A 24,033-nucleotide genomic window follows, 5' to 3' on the forward strand; every position below is an offset into this window, starting at 1 on the left:
CTCTTCCAACTCCTTACGGTTTTCTTCCAGCATCAGATACTCCATGACTACATGCTAAGTACAAAGGTATATGACAAGTATATCACAAATCACACCGCCCTTCTGGTACAGCTCACACAAATCACCTATTTTTTCCAATCAAAATTACTTAAGATATTTAAAACAGATGTAAAACCTTTATATTTTTCAGTTAAATGTGAAATCCTACCCCTTTTTAATAACACATGAGGGACAGGAAGCAGAACAAGAGTAACACTTAAGCAAAACCAATCTATTTTATTTCTGTCAAGTTAGTATTTAATTTTTAAACAGTCAAACAACCCAGCTCCAGAGAACACTGTACCTCTTACAGTTTCCCATTAGTTATCATGACTACTGAAAACATACAAAACACTCAGAATTTGTTTTAACCAACCTGGAGTTTTTGTAAATCTTCAACTGTAACTGAAAACCACACTCAAAAACATCAACTATATGTACTTTCCATACTGAGTTAGTAATATCAGATGAACTATCCTTCAACAGTAAAACATTGCAAAAATATCTCAGTAAATTTTCATTAAAAAGACCGTATCTGAAATTTAGAACACTGCTTGTACATAAAAACCTATAAACAAAAACCTGTCAGCAAAACCAGTAAATGGTTCAAATATGTCAGCAGTTGTATTAAATAACACTTAGTGGACTAATAAACAATACCATTTGAAAAGAACTCTTTAGGAAGCTTGTAGTGGATATACTTTTGCACAACACTATTCATAGTCTGTCACATTTGAATGGAACCGTTTATGGCAGGGACACTTTCTTTGGCACAATTTAAAATTAAAGTTAGCTGACCACACTTATGTAAGGCAGAGCTGCAACAGAAATTCTGTGATGACAGTGACAGTAACCACCACACTGTGTGTGTACAGATCATGCTTAAAAATACTGTTTTGCAGAATGCAGCAACAAGAGATTAGTCAAACATTTTAGTAAGAAACTGGAACTCCTATACCTTCAAGAGCACCTCATGAATCACTGCTTCCTCATGAGAAATTATCAATATTGTATCTTCTGTCATCAGCATTACATAAAGATGGAACTGAAAAACCACAGCAAGCATATAAATCTAACATACTCTGAAGAAATAAAACTAAACCAGTTACTCATAGTAGTGCAAATAACGACTTCTGTTACCACAAATTCATATTCACTTTCATATGCAAATGCAGAAAAAAAGAAATCTAGGAAAAGGAATTCAGTAACAGTACTTGAAATGCAATAAATTTTGGCCAAATCTGGCTTCTAGCATACACCCCAAAAAATGTCAAATCTTGATGATATCTGTGAAAATACCAATACACCAGTGCACCAATTTAGCTTCTAAAGTTCTTCAGAATCTAGCAGTTATAAATCAACTCAGAACCAAGAAATCTGTTTTCAACTGCAGGAAGTTATTAATTAACAAAATATTATCTGCAGTAAATTTGTGAGCTATCAGGAAAGAAAATGAGTAAGTTAATTGACTTCTGGTTTTGGAGGAGAAACATTTAAGTCAATTTAATTTCATATATGAGTATTTAATTCCATGGCTTTTATATAAAGCAGTTGGGCACGTTATTTCAGGCACTACTTTCAAAAATATTTCTGAATTTTCACAATTTATTCAAGTTTTTCTTTTGAGAGTGCTGAAAGAAAGAAGTGGGTGGGAAGAAAGTAAAATCTTTATTGGGCCATATTCTGCACCTTGTTTTTATAGTCAATTCTATCAACCCCTCCTCTCAAAAATCTGTACTAGAAAGACACATCTGTACTAGAAAGGGACAAAAGCAGTTAGATCACTTTATAAATCTACTAACATATCCCACATTCAAAACCTGAGTGCTTCAATCAAATACTACTCTTGAAATTCCCTGGATGAATGTCTCTCTAACTCCTCCTTCTCACTCTCCCTCTCACTCTGCTCTCCAACATCCATAGTTCCTTCATCTCTGACATGAATGCACTGGACTTCAAGTTGAAAATCTCGGTTCTTTCATGGAAAAAAGAAAGACAAAACAATGCTCATAGAACATAGCAATTACTCTAAAAATAAATCCAAGCATGAGGGTATTTTATACACTTTTGTCTTCTTATCACACAATAGGAGCGTGTTTCTGTCTTTTAGAAAAGATTACTGAAATTTGAATTATAAAAGTGAAGAATTTTCTTTTTCATTGCTGCCTCTGATGACTAGCAACAGCACTTACTTTTTGCAGCCCCTGTGTCTTCAAACTAACAACAGGGGTAGAGACAGACACTTGTGACTGAATCGATTCAGTGACAGCTTTCTTCTCAAAAAACTGAGCTATTTCATCTTCTAGAAGTTTTTTCTTTTCCCCTAATTTCAGCTCCTCTTCTTGATGCATTAGTGTAAGACATTGAAATTTAGTCAGTACCTATTTAAAGAAAGCACAAAAAAGTAACATTTCCAACTGGCAACACAAGGTGGTGATATCACAGTATAAAAACCCTCTGCAAAGTAACAGTAAACCACATCTCAAATTGTATTAACAGTGGTTAGAAATTACAGTTATTTCCCCAAACTGTTAAGACTAAAAAACAGCAATACAGAAAAATAATAACGTTTATCAGACTGTTCTCATGATTCAGGCTATTACACTTAAAGTACAGGTATAAAACATGGAAGGCACTAAGTGAATACTAGATTCCCTACTACATTTTACTGTAGCCCTACTGTATCAAAATAAGGAGGCTTTTAGAGAGAACCAGTTACCAAAAGACAGATTAAATAAAGATGTCTTAAGTAAAATATAGTTCCCTAAAATCAAGCGGGGAATGTATATTGATCAGATTTAAATATAGTAAGCACACAGAGTTAGTCCAGATGGGGAGTTACTGGTGGGCTGCAAGAAGCACCTACTTTTCTATAGTAATTGTTCTTTGATTGGGTTTTTTTGACATATTAATGCATTTTAGCTTCCAGATGTATTTCAATCAGTTTAAACCTACTGTGAAGCTGTGTGTGACAACAAAAGGGTACTTAGTCCTTCTCATCTCCCTTTTCTCCACACACAAATTCTCCTAGAATCATGCTTTTCCAAAGAAGAAACTAAGACTCTAAATGTAACAGTAGGCCTGTTGTACACAGCAGAGCTGACAAATTTTATAGGTGCAACTACAAGTTTCCTCTAAATGAAGGATGTGAAAGAAATCTGAAGTAAAACAGAAATTCCTGGTTTTCTCTAGTTTCCAGAAACATATACATCAGCAAGAGTACATGACAAATACTCTTTAGGAGTGATTCCATGTTCACTTCTCCACATCAGGAACTTTGAAAACAAATATCCATAATTCTGCAATATGCAGAGCTCACAAACCACTTGGTATAAATAATACAAGAAAAATAATAAAAAGGCTAGCACAGATACTGTGTGAGACCTTGCTGAACCTGCTTTGAACATGGCTAAGCATTCTTCCAATTGAAAAGTCTCATACTGAGAAGGACTGAATCTGACTTTTTTTTCTCTACAAAGTAGCACAGGCATCTTAACAGATTTAGAAAACAAATATTAAACTGTCTTCTTATTTAAAACATGTACCTGAACACCTAAAAAACCCTGCTACAGCTTTGCTGGGGAGTGAGGTACAGAAAAGAACATTAATAAAAATACACAGGTTTCCAATTTCAATTAGACCAGTGTTTGAATATAAATATACATGAGCACAACAAGAGTCTGGCAGAAAGTAGATATCTTGCTAGTCCAGCTTGACAGGATTAAATCTTTAAAAACAGAGCCAAGATATATTCCACATCTTCAAATAGTCTTAAGGCAGCTGGGAAGAGATGAGATTCTGAAATAAGCCAGCAGAATACCAGACACACACACTTTCAAACCTCTCAGCATGAGGGCTGAGCTTAGATTTAATAACTGAATCTGGAAGTCATGCAAACACTCCTGGCCCACTCCAAAAAGCCACTCACGGTATTTTTTCCTAAAATCCTGTTTTTTACAGAGCAACCTATGCATGAAAAGCACCCACTGTGTTGTTACGGCATACCAATGTTTCTCAGCACACTGCTAGAGAAGACAAAGAAATACAGCCATTATATTCATCACTCTCTTAGTTCACTGTATCAACTCCTACTCTACAGATGCATACCAGCTATCCACCAAAGCCTGCAGACCCTAAGCTCCTGCCTTCCCTTAACAACAGTGCCATTTACAGAATCACAGAATTACTTATGCTGGGAAAGACCTTTAAGATCATCAAGTCCACCACTAAACTATGTCCCCAAGTGCCACATCTTCACATTTTTTGAATATCTCCAGGCATGGTGACTCACCACTTCCCTGGGCAGCCTGTTCTCCAACACTTAGCAACCCTTTCAGCAAAGAAGTTTTTCCTAATATCCAGTGTAAACCTCCCATGACACAACTTAAAGTCCATTTCTTCTCATGTCAGTCACTTTGCACGTGGGAGAAAACTCAAACCCCAAACTCACTACACTTCTGCTTTTAGGTAGCTGTAGAGAGCAATTGTCTCCCCAGAATCTTTACTTCAGGTTAAACAATCCCAGCTCCCTCTGCTGTTCCTTGTAAAACATTCTCCTGTTTGTGGGTGTCTCATCAACCTGTTAATCCAATCAACCTGTGTAACCAAACTGCTTTTGATCTAAAGCACTACTGTCCTCAAAGTATTAGGGAATTACAAGTACCAACCAGTTATTTTGTTAAGAACTTAGCTATTTCAAATCTCAGAAAAAACCTCAAGACAGACAGGCATGCTTGCCTGTTGCTCTGCCTCTTCCAACACTGCTGCTTTCTTGTTCACTTTCTGCACAAATCGTTGCTTAATCTCCTCTTCTTCTCTTTCCTTTTCAAGGCAGAACTCGAGTCTCTTTGCCTCAATGACTTCCTGTAGACTGAAGTTCAAAAATGTAAGCAACTCTCCAGCACGCTGCTCTAGTCAGTGTGGAAAAACAACAGTCTAAAAAATTATTCAAACAATTAATACTCATCTGAAATATTCATTTCTACAGCTTCCCACATAAAAATTCATAAAGAAACCTAAACAGAAGCAAACATCTTATCTTTCTATTTTTTTATTTACGTAAACAACCCGGAGTAAAATTACTTACGTTAACAGCTCCTGGGCAATTTACATTTCAAAGTAAATACAGCACTTTAGGCATCTCATGTTCTAAACACTTGATTTATACCTTTCTGACTCCAACATGAATAAGCTTCTTCTTTAACTTGCTTATTACTAAGACACTGGAATTGCCAAAAAAATCTCCAAAAATTTCCAGATTGTGAAACCTCAGTCTTCAAGTAGGACCACACAAAAACAATTAATCTGTAGCATTAATAGAACAAAAAACTGGTTGCTCCTATATGAAAATGGAAGAAAATCTTCAAAACACATAGCAGGGGTTTTTTTGTAATGTCAAAATTTAAATATGGCAGAATTATATTATTATAGAATTTCCAAAGTAGTTCAACATCCAAAACACAGGGTTACTTTCCAGCATGCAACAGCCAAAACCTCAAGACTGTACTTTTCACTACACAAGATAATTTTTTTCCTCCAAACGACTTGAAATTGAGACTTCAAATTACTATTTGGCAATTTGAAATTGAGGTATTTGAAACAAATGCTTTGACATGAAAGAAGTATATCATGGCAAATTTAAAGAGGCAAGTAATTTATTCATATGAATAAACTACTAGAGGTTATTCAGGGTTTGCACTACCACTGCCAGGCAGTGCTGGTAAGAATGTTGTGCTTTTCAAGAAATATGAATGGAGCTTGTACACAGATGTACCTCATACACCAAACTCCCTTTGAAATGCAAACCTGCTTACTGACGTAAGTCCTTCCATCAAAAGGTTTACCATAAACTTCTCTAAGTCATGTGATTCCAAAGAGCAGAATTGGTGGATCACAGCTGTGTTAATGGTTATTGGAAACTTAAAAGCACTGCCTTCTATGACATTGGGCTTAAGAACAGATCAAACAGTGGGTAATATTCTAGCTTTTTTTCTGGGGTTGTTCTTTACACCTTTCATTTCTTCTAACACTTGCTGAGGGCTGACTGGTGAGCCCTCCCCAGCTAACATGAGTTACTATCCTTTGCCAGGTAACTCATACCTTACACCCTCATGCAAAATAAATAGGTATGTATATTAAGTATTTAATTTTGACTTATACTTTCAATATACATACACGTTTATGTTTTTGTCCTATATTTTACTGTTTCTATTTAAACCATTTATAAATGGAAAAATTTACCAAAAAAATCTAAAGACTTAATTATTTAGAGCAACACAAAGCTTAAACAGCTCTCTTCTGTCTTTAAATTTATGGTGACTAGGCAGTTTCTCAAGCCTAAAGTTTCTTATTTGTATTCAAAATATCATCTAAAGAGAAAAGAAACATCTTGTAATTGCACATGCAGACAATGTTCATAGATATCAAGGTCAGAGCACTCCTTCTATTCTATCTTATTCGAGCACTACATGGCAACAAAATAAACTCAGAACAATTACCCTTTTGTGTTTGGGTTTGTTTTGGAGGCTTTTAATCAGCTGTGGAGTACCTTAGGTCACCCTGAAATTCTAAATCCCTAAACCCACGTGAAATGGGGGCATGGTTTTCACACAGATGTTTTAATTCACACTATCTCTAAGTTTAGACAATAATGCTACAGCAGAGGTTTTTCAATCTCACACTACACACACTTCTGCACACAGTGTCAGTTCTGATAGATAAAATGCTGCCTTTGGGAATGATATAGCTGCTAGAGCAAATGCTAGACTAAGTTAACATACTGCAACCACACCTTCATTTCTTTATGTGGACATCTTTAGACCCAGAGTTGCTTTATCAGGTAAAATCAATTTTGTGTTGAAATTAGTAAAATATTAACTTCGAAGACACTCAACTCAGTAACTAATCATTTTAAACACAGAAAGAAGAGGAGAAATAAATGTGTATTTTTTAAATTTACTGTGCAGGTGGTTATGGATGCCAGTAAGTGTTCAAGTGGAAGTGTGGAAGTGTTCAAGGTCAGGCTGGGTGGGGCTCTGAGCAAACTGGTCTGGTGGAAGATGTTCCTGTCCATGGCAGGTGGGTTGGAACTAGGTGGTCTTTGAGGTCTCTGCCAGTCCCAACCATTCTATGATTCCATGAAATAACCCCTCCTCTTGGATTGAATTGTTTTGGAAATCACCAAGACAGAACTAAACCAAAATTTCCTTTTCTGCATGTGGCAGCAACACAATAACCCAAACACTCTTTGGTGTTAGGAGATTTGGGGAGGAAGTAAAAACAATTCACCAAACTTTAAGCCTATCTTTTCAACATTACTTCATCCACTGCTCACAGTAAAATATTTTTTGGTTTATCTGAAGACAGGTTTCACTGTTTCTAATTTAGCACATTATGAAAATCAAGTTCACATGTTCTCTCTTTCTTCTAGCTTAGACAACCAGAATGTTACACTCTGTACAAAGTACAAAGACGTGCAAAATTTAAATGTTATAACTAATTATTTAAATAATGTATTCTTACTGAGATTTTGGAGTAAGTTTTGGGACTGTAAAGAAAGTCTAACCTAATCACACATACCAGCACCACCACCTGCCTTTCTACAGAGGCATAGCTGTGACATACAGTTTTTTTCTGTCTGCATGAGACTGAAAGCATGGAAACCTAAAATTGCAAATCAGACACATTATGTTCATAAATGAACTCTGAAGTTAATTCAACTCTCAGTGGAACACAATGTGCACTTTGAACAACACAGGTATTTAAAGTTCATTCAATTACATTTTTAAAAGCTTTCAAATTTGAAATTAACACATGTAACTTTTTCCATAACATTTGATTATCAATTAAGGTATATCAAAAACTCAAAAAAAAAATGAAGATTAACTACTGACAGATATTTCTAGCACTGTGCTTTGACTCAGTGAACTAGCTCAGTTGACATTGAGCTACATGTGGTAGACCTAAAGAATTACCAAATTTGTAGTAGAGGCATGAAAACCAGGTATTTTGGGGTGGTCCAATCTCATTCTAAGATGGTTAAAATATTTAGTTCAAATGCAAAGGTCTGCAGCTGGTCAGACAAACTCCATTGCCAAGGAAAAGGGCTAATAGCCTTTCAAATGTGAGGTTTTGTTTCTTAGACATGACAACAAGAGTCATGTCAACCTTCCTCTACATATAAACTTATTCATATCACTGAATCCTTCCTGATTTTCTTTCACCATCTTCAAAAGAGATCAAAAAATAAACAAGAACTGCAAGGTCCCAGTTTCAGGGAGGAATAAAGCATGGAATGATTCCCCACATACTGAGAAACCAATATGCTTATGTTACAATTATGTTTAATTGCAATTAAAATGGACAGCAAACTGTGATTATGATGACAGAAAAACAACTAACCCAGAGAATTATTAATGTCAGCAAATGTAAATATGCAAGCATACAGCCTGAATATCAATCCTCAGCTTTTTTCAACAGACCCTGTTCTATCAGTTTTCTTCTTTCAAAACAAACATGTGCCCATAGGCAACAGCTTAAATTGAAAAATGGACTTAACAAAATGTCCAGCTTCAAAATACTAGCAATTCTATCCTCCCTTGCAAACTCCTAGGTTAATTAGGGGTGTGTGTGTGTGTGCATATTTAGAAGTTTATTTTCCTGGAAGCACTCTTCATATTTAGATTTCTGCTTTCAATTTTTCCAAATTTTACCATTCAAAACATCTCAGCAATTGTCTCTTGCTGAGAATGACCTGAAACAAGAAATTCATGTTCCTAATGGACATAACTGGACCATTGAAAGGGCAGAACCAGACCATCTGCATACACACAAAAAAGCTCATCTTTACTTTTCAACAACAAAGAAATGCAAACACCTATTTTGAGTAGCAAAAAATTATAAAAAAATTATTTCCTGAATTTTATATTCAACACATTCTGCATAAAATGCATCATCCATGCCCTAAATACTCTGCTATCCATTGACTTAATTACTTCATTCTTTGAATGCAATTGCAAACTAGCAAATTAAAAAGTTATTATGAAATAGCTTCACCAAAGCTACAGGATTTGGAAATAAGTGTTTTTAGAAATGTGCACAAGACAGTCACTTCAGATTATCTGCATTTTCCCTTCTCAGACCCAGAAATAAAAATGCAAATACATTTTCCTGTTGTGTGCTGAAACCATCTCTTTCCACATCTCCCATAAAAAAAGTAAAACTTGCCAACATGTTTTTGCACACATGTGAAAGCATAAGTGTTTCACACACATGTAAGAGTGAAAGGCTTTACAGATGTCTGCCCACAACCTATCTCACAAGGTAGCTGGACATCCAAGAATTATTGGTTTGCTTTGCAGTGGCACACAATTTTGGATGAATAAAATTCTGTCCTACTTCTAAATCCAAAACAGTAGTACAGGAACTTCACAGGCAGCTTCTAACCAATATGCCAAAAGGCAGGGCACATTTGCTACTCAAGTGTCAGTGTTCAAATGCTACAAACAGCCAATTACTCAAGTCTAGCAAAGGTTTTCTAAATGTACATCATTATCACATGTAATATGTAGACAGCTACATCACAGCATGAAATATGAATTCTCAACACACGTTTTGATCATTATTTACACAACTAGCATGAAATTTTAATCTTCAGGCATATACTGCTATGCAACATTAATAACACTCTAAAACTACAGTTCTTAGAATGCACATGTATATATTGTAAACATCTTTAAGGACAAAGAGTATGACAATTTAATAATACATTTTTGTCTAAAACAACTGGATAGTCCCTATTCTAAAAGTTATTTAAATATACAAGCAAACAGGAAAGCTCTGAACTTCTAGTGAAAAGACATTTTCTGTCACATTGCTGAGGATGGCACTTTTTATTGTTTCCTCAGTAACTTGATAAAACACCTTACGGGTAAAGCTGCATTACTCTGCTAATTACACTGCATACACATCCTATAAATTCTCTTCCTTTTTCATGGTATCATGAAACATCTCTCCCAAAACACCAAACAACTTCTCTTTCAGACCTCAGCATCATTCACTATGCCACATTACTGAGGGACAACCACATCCATCCTGTTTCTCTTCCTGCTACTGTAAATCTGGGAAAAAGTTCATTTTTCTACATTCTTATGAGATATCTATTCTCATCCTTCCAAAACAATGATGTTTTCAATAGATCTGATTTACCAAAACCAATTACTAAGTGTACTTTCTTGCCAAAACTCTCTCAATAAAAATGACATCTAGTGGGCCATAGGTAAAATCTACACACCAGAGAGAACTCAGCTCTCCTGTATATCCAAGAAGCAGACAACTTCTAAATGAGCTTCAAAGTGTAAAATACTGGGATATTCTGATGTGAACCTGCCACTTCAGGCTGTTAAAAAACCACAAACTGTGCAGGGGTTTTACAAAGACAATTCCTTTGTTTGTAGAAGAAAACACTTCTATGGATGATGGTTTTTATAATTTAACTCTTATCCTAAGATGACTGTACACCATGAAATCCAGCTTCAGAAAAACCAAAGGTACTGTTGTCAATATTGCCAAAACTCTAAAAGAAAGTCTTCCCTAGACAAGGATAAGAAGATATCAGCGTTGACACAGGCTCTTAAACAAAATGAAAATTAAATGGTTAATTTCAGTTGGTTTTAAACCTCTTTCACCTTTGGTTCTCTTTTTATGAAAAGCATGTATTACATTCTTGTTAAGTCAAGAGAAATGTGAAGAGACCATTGATTCAAGGTCAGCTCAAGATCATCTAAATGAACTAATCTGCAAATGTGCCTCAGTTCAAATAATGAGAAACTGTTTTTAGTGCAAAGTCTTACTCTGCTTTCATGCCTGGTTTAAGTCAGTATTTCCCATGACTACACAATAATGATGCTTCACTAAACAACGAAGGCTTGAACAATTCATGAAGCATCAGCTCTTCCCCAGCAGGATTCTGACCAGTTAAAAGTACAGCCCCATGCATAAAGGAAAAAAACCAAGGAAGCTGGAAGATAGAGATGAGAGAACTGGAAATAAAAGATTAAACCAAATGGGTGCAGAAATTTTAAATGCTTCCTGCAGAAACAGCTTAACTACATGAAACAACTGAGGGTCTATAAACTTTCGCTTAACTTTCCTTTGGAATTCTCTTTTAATTCCCTACAAACCAGCAAGAGATTTCTTGACCTGAAAATGCTAAGACATTTGTTACTATGGCAGATAATGTGGGAAGGGAACAGTGCAACCACTATTTTGTAAAAGTTTTTGCTTCAGTTCCTTCTGAACCTGGAGTCCAACCAACCATTATTCAGAATCAGACACTCTCAAGAGAGAAAGTAAAACATAGTACTAATATACACTGAAAGTAATTTACAAGTTCATAAAGCACAGATACCTGAAGAAAACAGACATGCTTCTTGAGAAAAATCAAAATCCTCAGGATTATTATAGAAGAGAAAGATTTCAGAAGTACAACTGCCTTTCATGTTTTTAAAAAGAATGCTCATTTAAACCCCTATACTTCTCCATTAAGGTAACTGAATGAACACCTACATCCTTCAATTAAAAAATATATTCTTTCCTTCTTAGAAAACTTATTTTATGTATGAATGCTGCTCTACATTGGGTTGATGTGAAGTGAATGGATGCTGAAAGCGAGTGCCACACATTAAATCCTTTACCTGATCGATTTGTTCTCAGGGCCAATGTCTCTGCAACCCAACTTTTCCAGTCTGCAGCATCTGTATGATTCATAATATGCATGAGTCTTCTCTCTTAAGTCCTCCATATTTGTGCAAAGCATCCTGCGAAGCTTTATAGTGTCACAGTGGCTCTCATTGTCCACTAACCAGTAAAAATAAGATTTTATTATTATGATAAAGTAGCAAAAGTCAAAATACATTTTAAACAGCATCACTTACCTTTTCCTAGAGGTATATTTAGTGAAGTATCTTGTTGTTAATTACACCTCTTATACTTCCTTATCATTTCTAATATACACACTGAAGTACTTAAGACCTGTAAGTACTGGTGAATATATTTCAACCCGTCCTCATTTCCTGTTGGAGCTGAACAACAACACATTTCTCTCTTTTTTAACCCCCTTTACTGACAATCACAAATGTTTGAAATTTGGTAGTGCTAGAGGTAGTAGCACTACCCTAAACTACCCAAACACTACATACACCATCTCATACCTTGATCCCAAGGATGCATCAGTGTCGATGAAACTACATATTAGTGCATGCCTTAAGTATTAATTGCTAAATTCCATATAGTGTTGATCCAAAATACAATTAGCCTGGCATCAATAAAACATTCCCTTGTATTATTGGTGAATTTTATACTTCAACAACAGCAAAATTCTTGTAAAAATATTTTAAGAATTCCTTTACCTTTTACAATGCCCCAAGGGTATTGACGAGCTCTCACCATTTTGTTCCCAATTTTCACCTTCTCCATACTTCCTACCACAGCAAATGGCAAATAACCCTGTAGGAGTCATACCAATAAAGTCTTATCTTATGTTAAAACATAAAAAACCTCTTCAGAAATAAATTAGGGAGGAAAAGACCATTTCAGGAAAAGCCAACAGGGAGTTTAAAACCAGAAATCACTGCTAGATCAGTAGCTAGGCAGTATCTACTGAAAATAAACTCAAACTACAATAGAAAAGAAAGAGCCAGATAGATCCAGATGGGTGTGTTGACAACTCAGGGGAACCTCAAGAGGCTGGAGAAATGGGCCAACAGGCACCTCACAAAGTGGAAATGAGAGCAATGCTAAGTGCTGCATGTCAGGAGGAATAAGCCCATGCCCCAGCACATTCTGGAAAGGCATTCTGCAGAGTAAGAGATGGGGGCAATGACCTGGTGAACAGCAGCTTATTCCTGATTCAGCAGGTCTGTCCCAATGGCAAAGGCAGCCAACTGCATCCCGAGCTGCACTAGGACATGCCAGCCCCAAACAGAAAACTGCTCTAGAACAATGACTCACAGTCAGTCAGAGCTCACATCCCAGCAACACTCACACGACAATCACACATCAGAACCTGTGATGTGGCTACTGCTGTGGGTTTGGCACAAAGACAGGCTGGGCACTGCCTGTCTGCATGCAGACCCACAACAGCTGGCCAAATAAAGGAGCACCATTACCTGGGAAATAAATCACTAGCAGAGCATGGACGTGGTAAGCAGCAAACCACCATGTTTCCCACAGCAAAAGGACCTGTCACTGATTGACAGCTGCACATTCTCACTCCCTGGCTGGGTAACAGAGGTTGGGAATGCACAGCCATAGGCTCTGGCATCCTGGCTCCTGTTCCCCAATTTCAAACCCCAGTACACACAAACGTGTTCATGTGCACCTACAAACACATGCACAAGAGCAGCAAATATAGAGCAATCAAAGTGAAGCCATCCAGCTTCACAGCCTTGACTGAAAGCTGGCACCAACCCCTGGGACAATTGTTAAGGACAACAGAAAATAAGCCAGAGTTACATCTGACTTTTTCATCCCCAGAGAAAATCTGTCCTAATTTCAAAAGAAAGTACTAAATAAAAGAAAAAAAGTAGGTGAAAGACTGAAAGACTTGCTATTGTAGAAAATTGTAGACATGAAGTACCTAAATATCTTCTCTACCAGATGTAAAGTTGTATGTGCTGAGGAAAAGAGCAAAGTCAATCTGTCCATCTATAATAGTAATTATATATTAATTAACCAGATATTAGAAAAAACATTTATATGTGAGAACCTCTTTTCTGTTACAGGTATCAATAGCAGAGGGGCAGGAAGATTTGTAAATAGGGAAAAAAATAACAACACACAAGAACTTTTTAAGGAGAAGAATAAGCAGACTTGTGACAGGCAAACTTATAAGCTTAAAGACAATGGTGAAAGCAGTGACATTGATCATTAGAGCATTAGAAAATGATGCTTTAGTACTGAAAAACCAGTATTTTTGTCATTTACTTACATTTGTTATGGCATTAATCTCAGAAACAGTTTCATCATCAGTAGGAAACTGGTATATCCGGATGCCATTACTGACTAATTCACTCATTATTTTTTTCTTGAACTCTTGTAGCTCAGTTTTAGAAATGCTGTCTGCTTTGCCTATAACTGGTATAATATTCACCTATGAATGACAAATGATATGAAATTTGTGAGACTTCAATTTTGAAGTGATAACTTTTGTAAATAGAATTGTTTTCTAATTAGCTGTTTAAAACTTCCTTCTTCCTCCAGTCCAAACCTTTCCATCAATTGATATCAAATTTTCACAAACAATGAAAAAATATTCTCATGGGCATCATTTAACTAACTAGCAACAATTATTTAATATATTCCCTTAAAAGTAAATTATTCAAAGAAAAAGGGAGGAGGTCTCACAGAGTGAAGTACTCAAACAAAAGCAATGCCTACTTATTAACTAAATGACTTTCAGTATTTATACCTCTGTTAAAAAAATAGATTGCTTGGTTTATGCAGCAGGGGACATGGCTCAGGTGTTAAATGAAAGCTGACAGTCTAAATATACAAAGAAAGGGAAGCTGGCTACCAAACCCTGCCCACCCCTGAGCCTCTTCCTTGGGTTCCTTTCAGCTACATCTTCTTCACCTCACCCCTGCAGCTCAGTTTATCCAGCATCTGACATGAGCAGAGAAATGGCAAAGGCTAAAGCTTCTTGCTTTCCAGTCTTTACACTAATTATTCAGAACACAAAATTCAGTTCTATTAAACTGCCCTATTTCCTAAAATAGTCATAGCAGTAACTTGGAAGGCAATAGATGCCCATTTTTTCTTACAAATACTATCACCACTCCCAAAATACACATTTTTCAGAACTAAACGGAAATAATGAATGCCAATATCCAAATATTTTGAAAAAACAACATAAGTAACTCTTCCAGATTTCAGAAGATGAAGAGTTTTACAGAGTTCCTTGATCACAGATGTAAAAAGGAAGAAGAGGAAAAGAAAAAAAAAAACAACATACACACTTTCTATTCTTCTGAATATTCCATCTGAATGGAAATGCCTAAATGACAAGAACAGATTCAAAATGGATATTTTTCAAATAAGACTTCTGTCTTACGCAAAATGTCCCAAAAAAAAGAAGCAACACAACTCTGAAGTGACTGCCAAGATTGCATAATAGTCCTTAACTGTGCAGCATACACAATCTAAGCATATATGGGGTAAAATGTCTAAAATCAAATAAAATTATGGAATACATTTTTTTTAATAATTGAACTAATTTAGAATTGTACAAACAATCTGTTAGAGCTAGAAGTAATTCACACCTTCAATCAAATTAGCTGAGGGACATCAACTTAAGGTTTTCTCCAGTATAGGTCTAAAAATGGATGGAACACAGAGTCCCTTCTACTCTTTCAACATGAAAGTTGTCTTTTCAACATGAAAGTTTTTCAAGCACTCCTAATTAGGAGAGAATTTATTAGAAAACAAATTGCAGAGAAAGTCTACCAAGGAGAATAGTAAAAAGCAAAATCATCAGAAACTGTGATTACAGCTATCAACATTGACATTAAATCACCACAACTTTTATGAAAAGCATAAAATTTACTCTGGCTTTAGATAGGCAACAAAGAAGGAGAAGAAATACATGTACTTGAAATCACTGTTGGTTGCAAGAGCTGGTTGATTTAAGGGTTATCTCTGTGAATTTCTGAAGATTATTTCTGAAGGGAAAAAACCCAGACTAAATCCCCATGACACTTTACTGACTTAACCATAACCTGCATACAATTCTGCAAGAATGAATTCGATCTGTAGAGGTCTTAGTTGAATAATCACTATTTCCAGCAAGAAAGAGTACAGGAAAAGATTCCCTTTGTCTGTGAATGAAACCTGGCTGGCCTGTAGTGATGCCATCCTAAGCAAAACTGCAGGATTTTGCTAGAGTCCAAATTATTAGCTAGTCATCAAATTTGTAACAGAGAAAAATAAACTGACCATAGATACTCTGTGTTTTCCTCAAGGACTGCAGAGTACAGGATGAACCTGATCTATTCCAAGAACCCTCTCTACCTCTGAGCTGTGTAATCTGCTATTGTTTTGTAGCAGCAGACCGTAACAAAAGCACGCAGTGTACATTCTAGTGGATTTAGGAAGAAATTCAAGACAGCTTTTGTCATAGATTTACACATTTGATAGATGCATGTGGCTGTATCATCTTCTCTTTATGGAATCCTGTACTCAGCAAATACCCAGGGACTCCCACATCCTGGGAAATTCCAAGTTCTTAATTGCCACTAGGAAAATGCAGTACTAAAAGCACCACAAACATGCTCCACAACAAGACAGACACAAAACTACAGTTAAAGTATAGAACTGCTTCTGTGTGTATATGGATATTTTTGTAGCAAAATCAGAAAGAATCCATTGCAAAGGGATAAAACAATAGAGTTACATGTGGTTCATGCTCTCTCTGTGCAAAAGCAGAACTAAAACATTTGCAGTAGGTGGCTAGAAGCCAATATTCCCCAAAGCAGAATTACTTTTGGTTTATCCTGATGGAATTATTTTCTTAGGATACTGGGACTCAAAGACCTATAGCCTTTTCTTTTGAAAGAAACACTGTTTTAAAAGCAGTACAGTAAAGAGAGGGCACAACCTAGAAACCAACAATATAGCACTCAGATATGACCCTGCTCTCCCCATCTTTGTACCACCATACCTCTGCTACTGAGAAGTTCAGAATGCAAACTACATTCACAAACAAAGTAACAAAAATCCCAAATGTGCTAATCAACCACAAATGTGGACTAGACAGCTGATTTAATCATTGTTGTCTTGGAAAAACTTCTCACAAACAAGAAAATGCAGAAAGAAAATGTAGCAGGAGGGGCTTTAGTAAAGCACAAAAGAAAAGGTAAAAAGCACAGCAAATGCATTTAAGTTTTCAAACTTTTCAACATTTTGACAAATTAAATCCAAATAATATTAGGTTTCTTAAAATAGGTTAAACATTTAACTTCACACAGCCCTTTTGCAGGAAGAAAGTTAAGGATTTAGAAAATGCAAACAATTTCACTAGAAACTGCTTTATAAGCTTTCTAAACAAATCAAGATGTTAAAACACTACTGCAGCCTATCACAGAAAAAGCCATGTTGGCGGGTGGTCTGTTCATGGCTCCTCATGCCTCTTCAGCTATCTGTAACAAAGATCTTCACAGTGTTGCAGAGCTTTTTACGCACCAACTTTCCAGCAGTCCCAAAACTAGAAACAAGCTTAATTAGAAATACTACAGCACTTATGGAAGGTATCCTATCCAATCTCACTACAATGTTTACAGTTAATAAAAGTAAAATTGGTGTGGTTCTACTTTTGTAAATATTTTTTTAGACTTTATTGTGCTTCTTTTTTCAATGTTCTTGCTATATAGCTCTCTCTTTCTGATTCATAAACAAAAAAGTGATGAACTGCAAGCTACTTCCAGAGCCCATTTATTGTGAACTCAAAGTGTATCAGTACCAAGAAAACATTACAAAACCAAATGCATCGATATAGAACTGAAAGATGGTAGTGAACCTAAAAGCTAAAGATGCTTTAGAAAGCAAGACAAATTCTTGGAACTGTTTCCAAGTCTTACCTTACTGTCTAGGTTTCTCATAGTTAACAGATCTATGGTTTTTAGGGAGCGGCATGCGGGTGAAATGAAATAGAGGCAGACATGGATGCGAGTATCATGGTAGCTAAATAAAGAACGTATCACTTTCAGCTCTTCCTCGAGATAGGCTTCAAATTGTGCATCTATATAATCCACTATTGGCTGATAGCTGTAGGAAATAAAATTTAACAACCAGATATTAGCTACTCCTAAACAGAGACAGACTAAGGAGGGAATTCTCTTGTATTGTTCTGCAGATTTCTGCTTTGTTTCTCAAAAGGCTGCTCAAGTAGGGCAGAAAATTACGTGTACAGACTAATCCTAATTTCTGAAAAGATACTAAAAAAAGAATCCTGCATCTAATAGAAACAATATATTTCCTAGCTATCATTGGTGAAAAAAACCACATAATGTTAATTATGATTATAACCAAGCTTCCCAAGTGATATTTTTAAATTTTTGCAATTAATTTGTGCAAATGCAGAACTCTTAAATATAAGGAAGACACAACAACCTCTTAGGTACAATACAAGAAAAGAAAGAATATTCAACTAATACTACCAAGAAACAGGATGAACTTTATCTTCTGAAGTACCGTACATGAGAGAGCTCTTAAACAGTAGACAAAAACTGAGAAATGTTAGAAAATAAAACTCTGATTTATAGTAAGTACAGTTTAAGTATACTTCATCCTACTTAAAACCAGATTCTAATGTGCTTCCAAAAAGAAAAGTTTCACTAGATGTAGAAGCAGTGCACCCTTACGTTTCTTCTGCTCCACAAAGTTTACAAACCAGATTAAATCCAATCGAAATCCAGAAGCAGGTGTTACACACAAAATCAAAAGAACAAAAAGCCATCTCCTATACCACACACCAAAACCTCTAATAGCTATACTACTTGCATCTCCTTCATTCAATTCACCAGCAGTAGCTATTATCCAGTCATTTCATAAACCACATGATAATGTGACTCTCTAACCTCTTATTATATGAGCACCACCGCTTAGGTACTCACATAGCATAAATTCTTTACAATTAAACTGAAAGAAACAAAATCTGCTGAGACAATTCAGTCCTGTAAAAAATTCACAAAAGCAGAGACTCAAAAAAACTTCTGAAAGCCACCAGTGTGCTGCCTCTACACCTTCCAACTAAGCTGACACAAAAAACAAAGGCCTTCAGTGATCCACATGATGTTACTTCCAGTTGAAGGTCTTCAACAAGCTATAATCAAATCTATAAAAACCCTGTAGATCTACATAATCTACAGTACTTTATAATCTCTTTGGCTGTTTAAACACTGAACTCCCTGCTTTTCTCCACACCAAAAGAAACTACTGCAGGTACACATATTTATAGAAGATTATATCATAAAAAAGGGGCAGAGTTTATCTGAATTATAAAATAATTTCTTACATGAGAGGAACAATGTGTTTACTTTGGCACACAGAGAAATCAGTTAACCATCTATTTGGAACACATGTAAAACAACCACTTAGTACAAAGCCCAGTGAAAAAAATCAACTTGCATTTAAGACCAAAACTTCAGTGACAAGAGGGCACTTACCTATCTGCTTTGTTCACCTGGTCACCAAATCCCACTGTTTTTACAATGGTCAGCTTCAAAAGAACATTACCTTCCTGGAGTTCATAACTCTGGGCTCTAAGTCGAACACTTGACAGAAAATGTGTTGATGGAGAGTCCTCAAAATTGGTGTTAAACAAGCTGCTCATCAAAGCTGATTTCCCAATTCCAGTTTCCCCTAAAGTCAAACAGAAGGGTTGGAGAAGATATTTTGCAGATCAAATAAACACATAATAATCACAGAAAGTGTACACAAAAACTTCTCAACTGATTTCTCTGAGCAAAATGTATTCATGCATTCTTTTAGTGAACACTAAATATATTTTCATTATTCTTTTCATCCTGCATATAAGGGTAAATTACCAGCTAATGAGTAATGAGCAGAACAGTGTCTTGACACTTTGGTTTCTTTAAAAGTGTGAATTAATTTCCTATAAATTTTTAAAAGTTAAGTAGCTACCTGTGAAACCAGAGATTCAACAAAGGGTTTTTAAGAATAAGGGTAAAATATTAGAGCAAAACATTTGATAAGTATAGTAACACTTCAGTAATACCACCTTGGAATTTTAGATTTTTTTTAATCTGAAGGTCTTTGTTACAAGTGTAAGCCCAGTTTTCTCAAAAAAATACAAAAGGCTGCTGATAGATGAATAAATAAGTGGCATCCATTTTCAACATGTTTTGGTCTTCACATTGTTTTCGAAAATGCTACATACAAACCCAAATAAACAAAGCTGGAAGAAGGGGTGGAATAATAATTCATGCTTAACATTAAAGAAACTGTTTAGCACCACAAATTGATTTAAATTTCAGTCCTTCCTAAGATGGGTATACCACCAAAGCCCAAAAGCATCCAGATACTACTCACCAATGCAAAGAATGTTGAAGCAGAAGCCATGCTTGATGGACTTCCTAACCAGCTGCTCAGGCAAGCTATCAAGCCCAACATGTGCAGACAAGGACAAAGTTTGACAGCCAGCATTCTGCTATAGAAAAAAAAAATTTAAATATCAGTTCACAATGGCAATAAATTAATTTCACTAGAAAGCTAGAACTCATTCCTTATGATTTCACACGCAATGAAGAAAAGCCAAAGTCTGAAAAAAAAAGACCTGTCAAATCAGCTTTATTCCATAATTTGAGTAAAAAAATTGTATTTACTTTACAGGATGATTTTGAGGCTTAAAATAAAGTCCAGATTTTGCAAAAAAATAAAAAAATAAAAACAAAAAACCAAACCAAACAATCTTATGAAACATGAATAAAATAAAGTAGACAAGTCCAACTGAAAATGTAAACTGAAAACATTAGGGAGACAATAGATCACAGCTGGTTTTGTTCTTAAAAATTAGGGAAGAGTACTGAAAACAATCTAAACATCAGAATTCAAAACAGCATAATCAGAGGAAGGTGTATGTTATTACATGGAACCAGTTCTGAGGAGCTGGAACTGAAATTGCTGTTTATGTAAACTAAAACATTATTTAGGCTCATTACATGCAGCAGAACTCTGAGACAGCATTATATCTATTTCATTAAAAATATCTAAATGTGCACATTCTTTTCCAAACATTAGCTAGCAATCTAAAACCATGACATCAAGGCAGTGAGCATACTACAATTCATAAGGCTAAAAGGAAACACCTTGATTCATACAGATGAACTGTATTTTAAAACAAACATTATATATCAGAAGTAGAAACACTCAAAAGCCCATTAAAGTGATGCCTTTTCTAATAGATATGTATAGCAAGTCTCAGAATTCTTGTAGCTAGGAGGATATGAATATTCCTCACAGCATATACTCACCCTCTTCTTTATTTGCACAGGACTCCCTTGTATGAGCTTACAGACTGCACTGCACTAACTGCACCAACTCACATTTTAGATTCCTGTACTTAGATAATTCCATTTTAGACTGGTATGAGTGAAAATGCATATGCCAAGTGAACAATTTAAAGAGAAAATATTACATCCTTGGGCTATTTAAAAAAAAAAAAGGTACATTCAAAGCATGTTAGAAAACAAAATTTCTCAATACATTCTACCAGAATAACAATTAAAAAGTGTTGAAACACTGAGAATGGTCAGTTTCCTATCCATTTAAAGACAGGTGCGTCTGAGACAGAGTGGCTGCACATCTCAGAACTCTAGCTATTCGGTCTGATACCCAAAGCAGCTCTATTGCCTCTAGGGTAAGACAGTTCCTCTAACACAAACCATTCAGCCTCCACACCAAAAGCCAGTGCAAGAGGCTCAGTGTGACTGCAGAAGGGAGGACTTTCCCCTTCATGTCACCAGCCCAAATCCCAACCACGCTGGGCTACCTTCAAAACCTCTGCACTGCCATTTGTAACTCTCCAACAAAAACCCTCGCAGGAATAAATTTATGTCCTTCTGATGTCCAAGTGTTAGAAAGATAAATTACTCTGTCAGTAGAATTGCCTTGTTCAGGTTTAGGGCTTGACATGTCTCGATGACCTCAGACTTGGAGGAGGTTGACAAAGCTTGGGGAGATGGATCTGCTAATGATTGTGGACACAAAGGATGCAAAATTTAAGGGCCACAAGGACATTTGGCAGAACTCCCAACATAAGGAAGAAACTAACAAAGCAAACTCAGCAACTATGCTGAAATCAACTCCAACTCATTCAGCTCAAGGCAATTTTAGCAGGAGGAGATTGTGACCACCGACTCATGGACAACCAACTTCAGAAACCCACCAACTCAAAAGAGAAAAGACTGAATGCGGACTAATTAGCACGACAAATGAGAGAATCACTAACCAACAGAAGATAGAACACTAATTAAGAAAACTATGCAACTAGTAGTCAAATGACCCTTGATTGCCTTGTTTGCTAAAATGTATAAATGTAGTTTTGATGACTGGGCAGCTAGCGTTTTGTGGGTTATTACCTAGCACCTTACTTAGCACAAACTAGAATAAAGAAACAGAAGTAGCTTGTCTCAGTGTGAAAATTGCTGCTGCCTACTAAGCAGTGAGCCCTCTTCAAGACAACACCTCCCCTTCTTAGGGAAGAATCACTGTAAACCTATTCCAGCTGAGAGCAACTGAAGCATTCTCTTAATAGAAAAGCAGCACATTTTTCCGCATGAAATTTTCCAAGGACATCGGGTGTTTGTCCCTCTGCTACCTGCATTCTTACTGCTTCCAAAAGAACTAACAGTTAGTTGATCACCTAATCGGTATCACCTAAATATTGCCTATATCATATCTCATTCCTTTCCTCAACCCCATTTTTGAAGGTTGGTGGCATAACTAATGTGTCTGGATTTCTCCAGATTCATTACATTGGATGGGGCTCTGAGCAACATGGTCTAGTGAGAACTGTTCCTTCCCCAGAGCAGGAGGGTTGGAACAAGACAACCTTTTTGAGATCCCTTCCAAACCAAACCATTCTACAATTCCATGATTTTATCAAATATTTTGGTTGAAATAAAGGTGTCTTGCCCATAAAAACAGCATTAAAAAAATCCCATAGCCTGGAGAGGGTGTAACATTTAAAAATTATTTTTTCTTCCAGAAAGAAACTAAAAAATAATAATAATAAAAAAATTTTAAATTTGCCACATATTTCCGACTAAAACTGCATAACACTATGTTGTACCAAAGCAAAAGCTAGGTCTGAGACTACACGCATCACTCTGCAAAAACTCTGCAGTGCCAGATTTATAGTCCAAGAAGAAACCAGCGTGGTTTGCAGATGTGACTGAAATCTGCCCTCCAAAACTCGAAGAAAACCGTGATCAGTGTGGTTATGCAGGGGTGAGGATCCCGCCAGCCCCAGGCAGCGATGCGGGAAGGATGCCCAGCCTGGGGGACATCCCCCCATTAACGTGACCATGGGCACCCCAAACCCCTTCCCGAGCCCCGAGTTTGCCAGCACTGCCAACAGCCGTAGGAACTGCGCTCCAGGGGAACTGACGCTCCAGCAGCGCCGCGTGGATGGGTCCAGTGCCTTCAGAACGTAAAGATGACAGCTGACAGCTCTGCCATTACACAGAGGAAATTCTTCATAAGAACCTAGGTAAGATTCAACTTATTTCTTGAAATACGTGAGCGCTAAGAACAGTAACATTTGAAAGTAAGTTCCTTTAACAACAAGTGTTCTAGAAGCCTGGCAGCTCTGGGAGCTAGACGGTGTGAGGAAGGAGCCTCCATCTCCCACGCTAACCCGAGTCCCACCCTGACACGGCCCCGGGGCAGCGAGGTGAGAGCGGCACTTCCAGCTCTTCGCACGGTGCGACCACCCCTGTCCTTCCCCTCCCGGTACCGGCACTGCCGGGCCCCTCAGTGCCCTCAGCCGCGCCAGGCTCACCCCCGGCGCAGGGGCTGCGCACCAGCCGCTCCCCGCACCGCGGAGGGGACTTACCGGGTGCCCACCGGCATCGGAAGCGGCCATAGCCCCGCCAGGCGAAGACAGAAAGGAGGGAGGAGAGCAAGGAGGGAAGGACGCGGCCAAAAGTGCCGCCGAAGGGGAGAGCCACGCGGCGGGGAGGAGCGCGGGGCGGGGCTGCGGCCGCGGCTCCGCCGCCGGGGCGGCGCTGCTGGCGGGCGCCTCCCGGCCGGAGGGCGGCGCGGTGCCGCCGCCGCGGCAGTGATTGCCGGGCATGCTGCCACCGGTAGAGGGGCGGGGGCAGCGGAGGCTCCACCGCGCCCGCACCGCCCCTGCCACCACCATCGCCAGCAGCGGCGGTAGCAGCAGGAGGAGCGCCGGCGGCGCGATGGGGTAGCGGC

At 37.3% G+C, this 24,033-nt stretch overlaps 1 protein-coding gene across 4 annotated transcripts; it reads right to left on the bottom strand.

Annotated features, from left to right (window-relative positions):
* Positions 1-256: 256 nt before the first annotated feature.
* SEPTIN10 (septin 10) lies at positions 257-23,977 on the bottom strand (the record flags this gene model as incomplete). 4 transcript variants are annotated; one of them, XR_013775687.1, is made up of 10 exons in its annotated part: positions 257-1,084; positions 2,232-2,420; positions 4,331-4,909; positions 11,733-11,895; positions 12,447-12,543; positions 14,027-14,188; positions 17,670-17,856; positions 19,257-19,452; positions 20,143-20,260; positions 23,669-23,977. XR_013775687.1 is itself a non-coding variant. In XM_079316701.1 (8 exons), 8 exons carry the CDS (start codon positions 23,975-23,977, stop codon positions 2,414-2,416), a joined length of 1,239 nt encoding a protein of 412 aa, XP_079172827.1. In that variant the 3' UTR covers positions 257-2,413. The 4 variants fall into 4 exon arrangements, 1 of the variants encoding a protein (XP_079172827.1); XR_013775688.1 differs by having other exon boundaries at positions 257-2,014; XR_013775689.1 differs by having other exon boundaries at positions 257-2,420.
* Positions 23,978-24,033: the final 56 nt, after the last annotated feature.

This window comes from Erithacus rubecula (genome assembly GCF_903797595.1).
Source record: "Erithacus rubecula genome assembly, chromosome: 1".
NCBI classification, from domain to species: Eukaryota; Metazoa; Chordata; class Aves; order Passeriformes; family Muscicapidae; genus Erithacus; species Erithacus rubecula.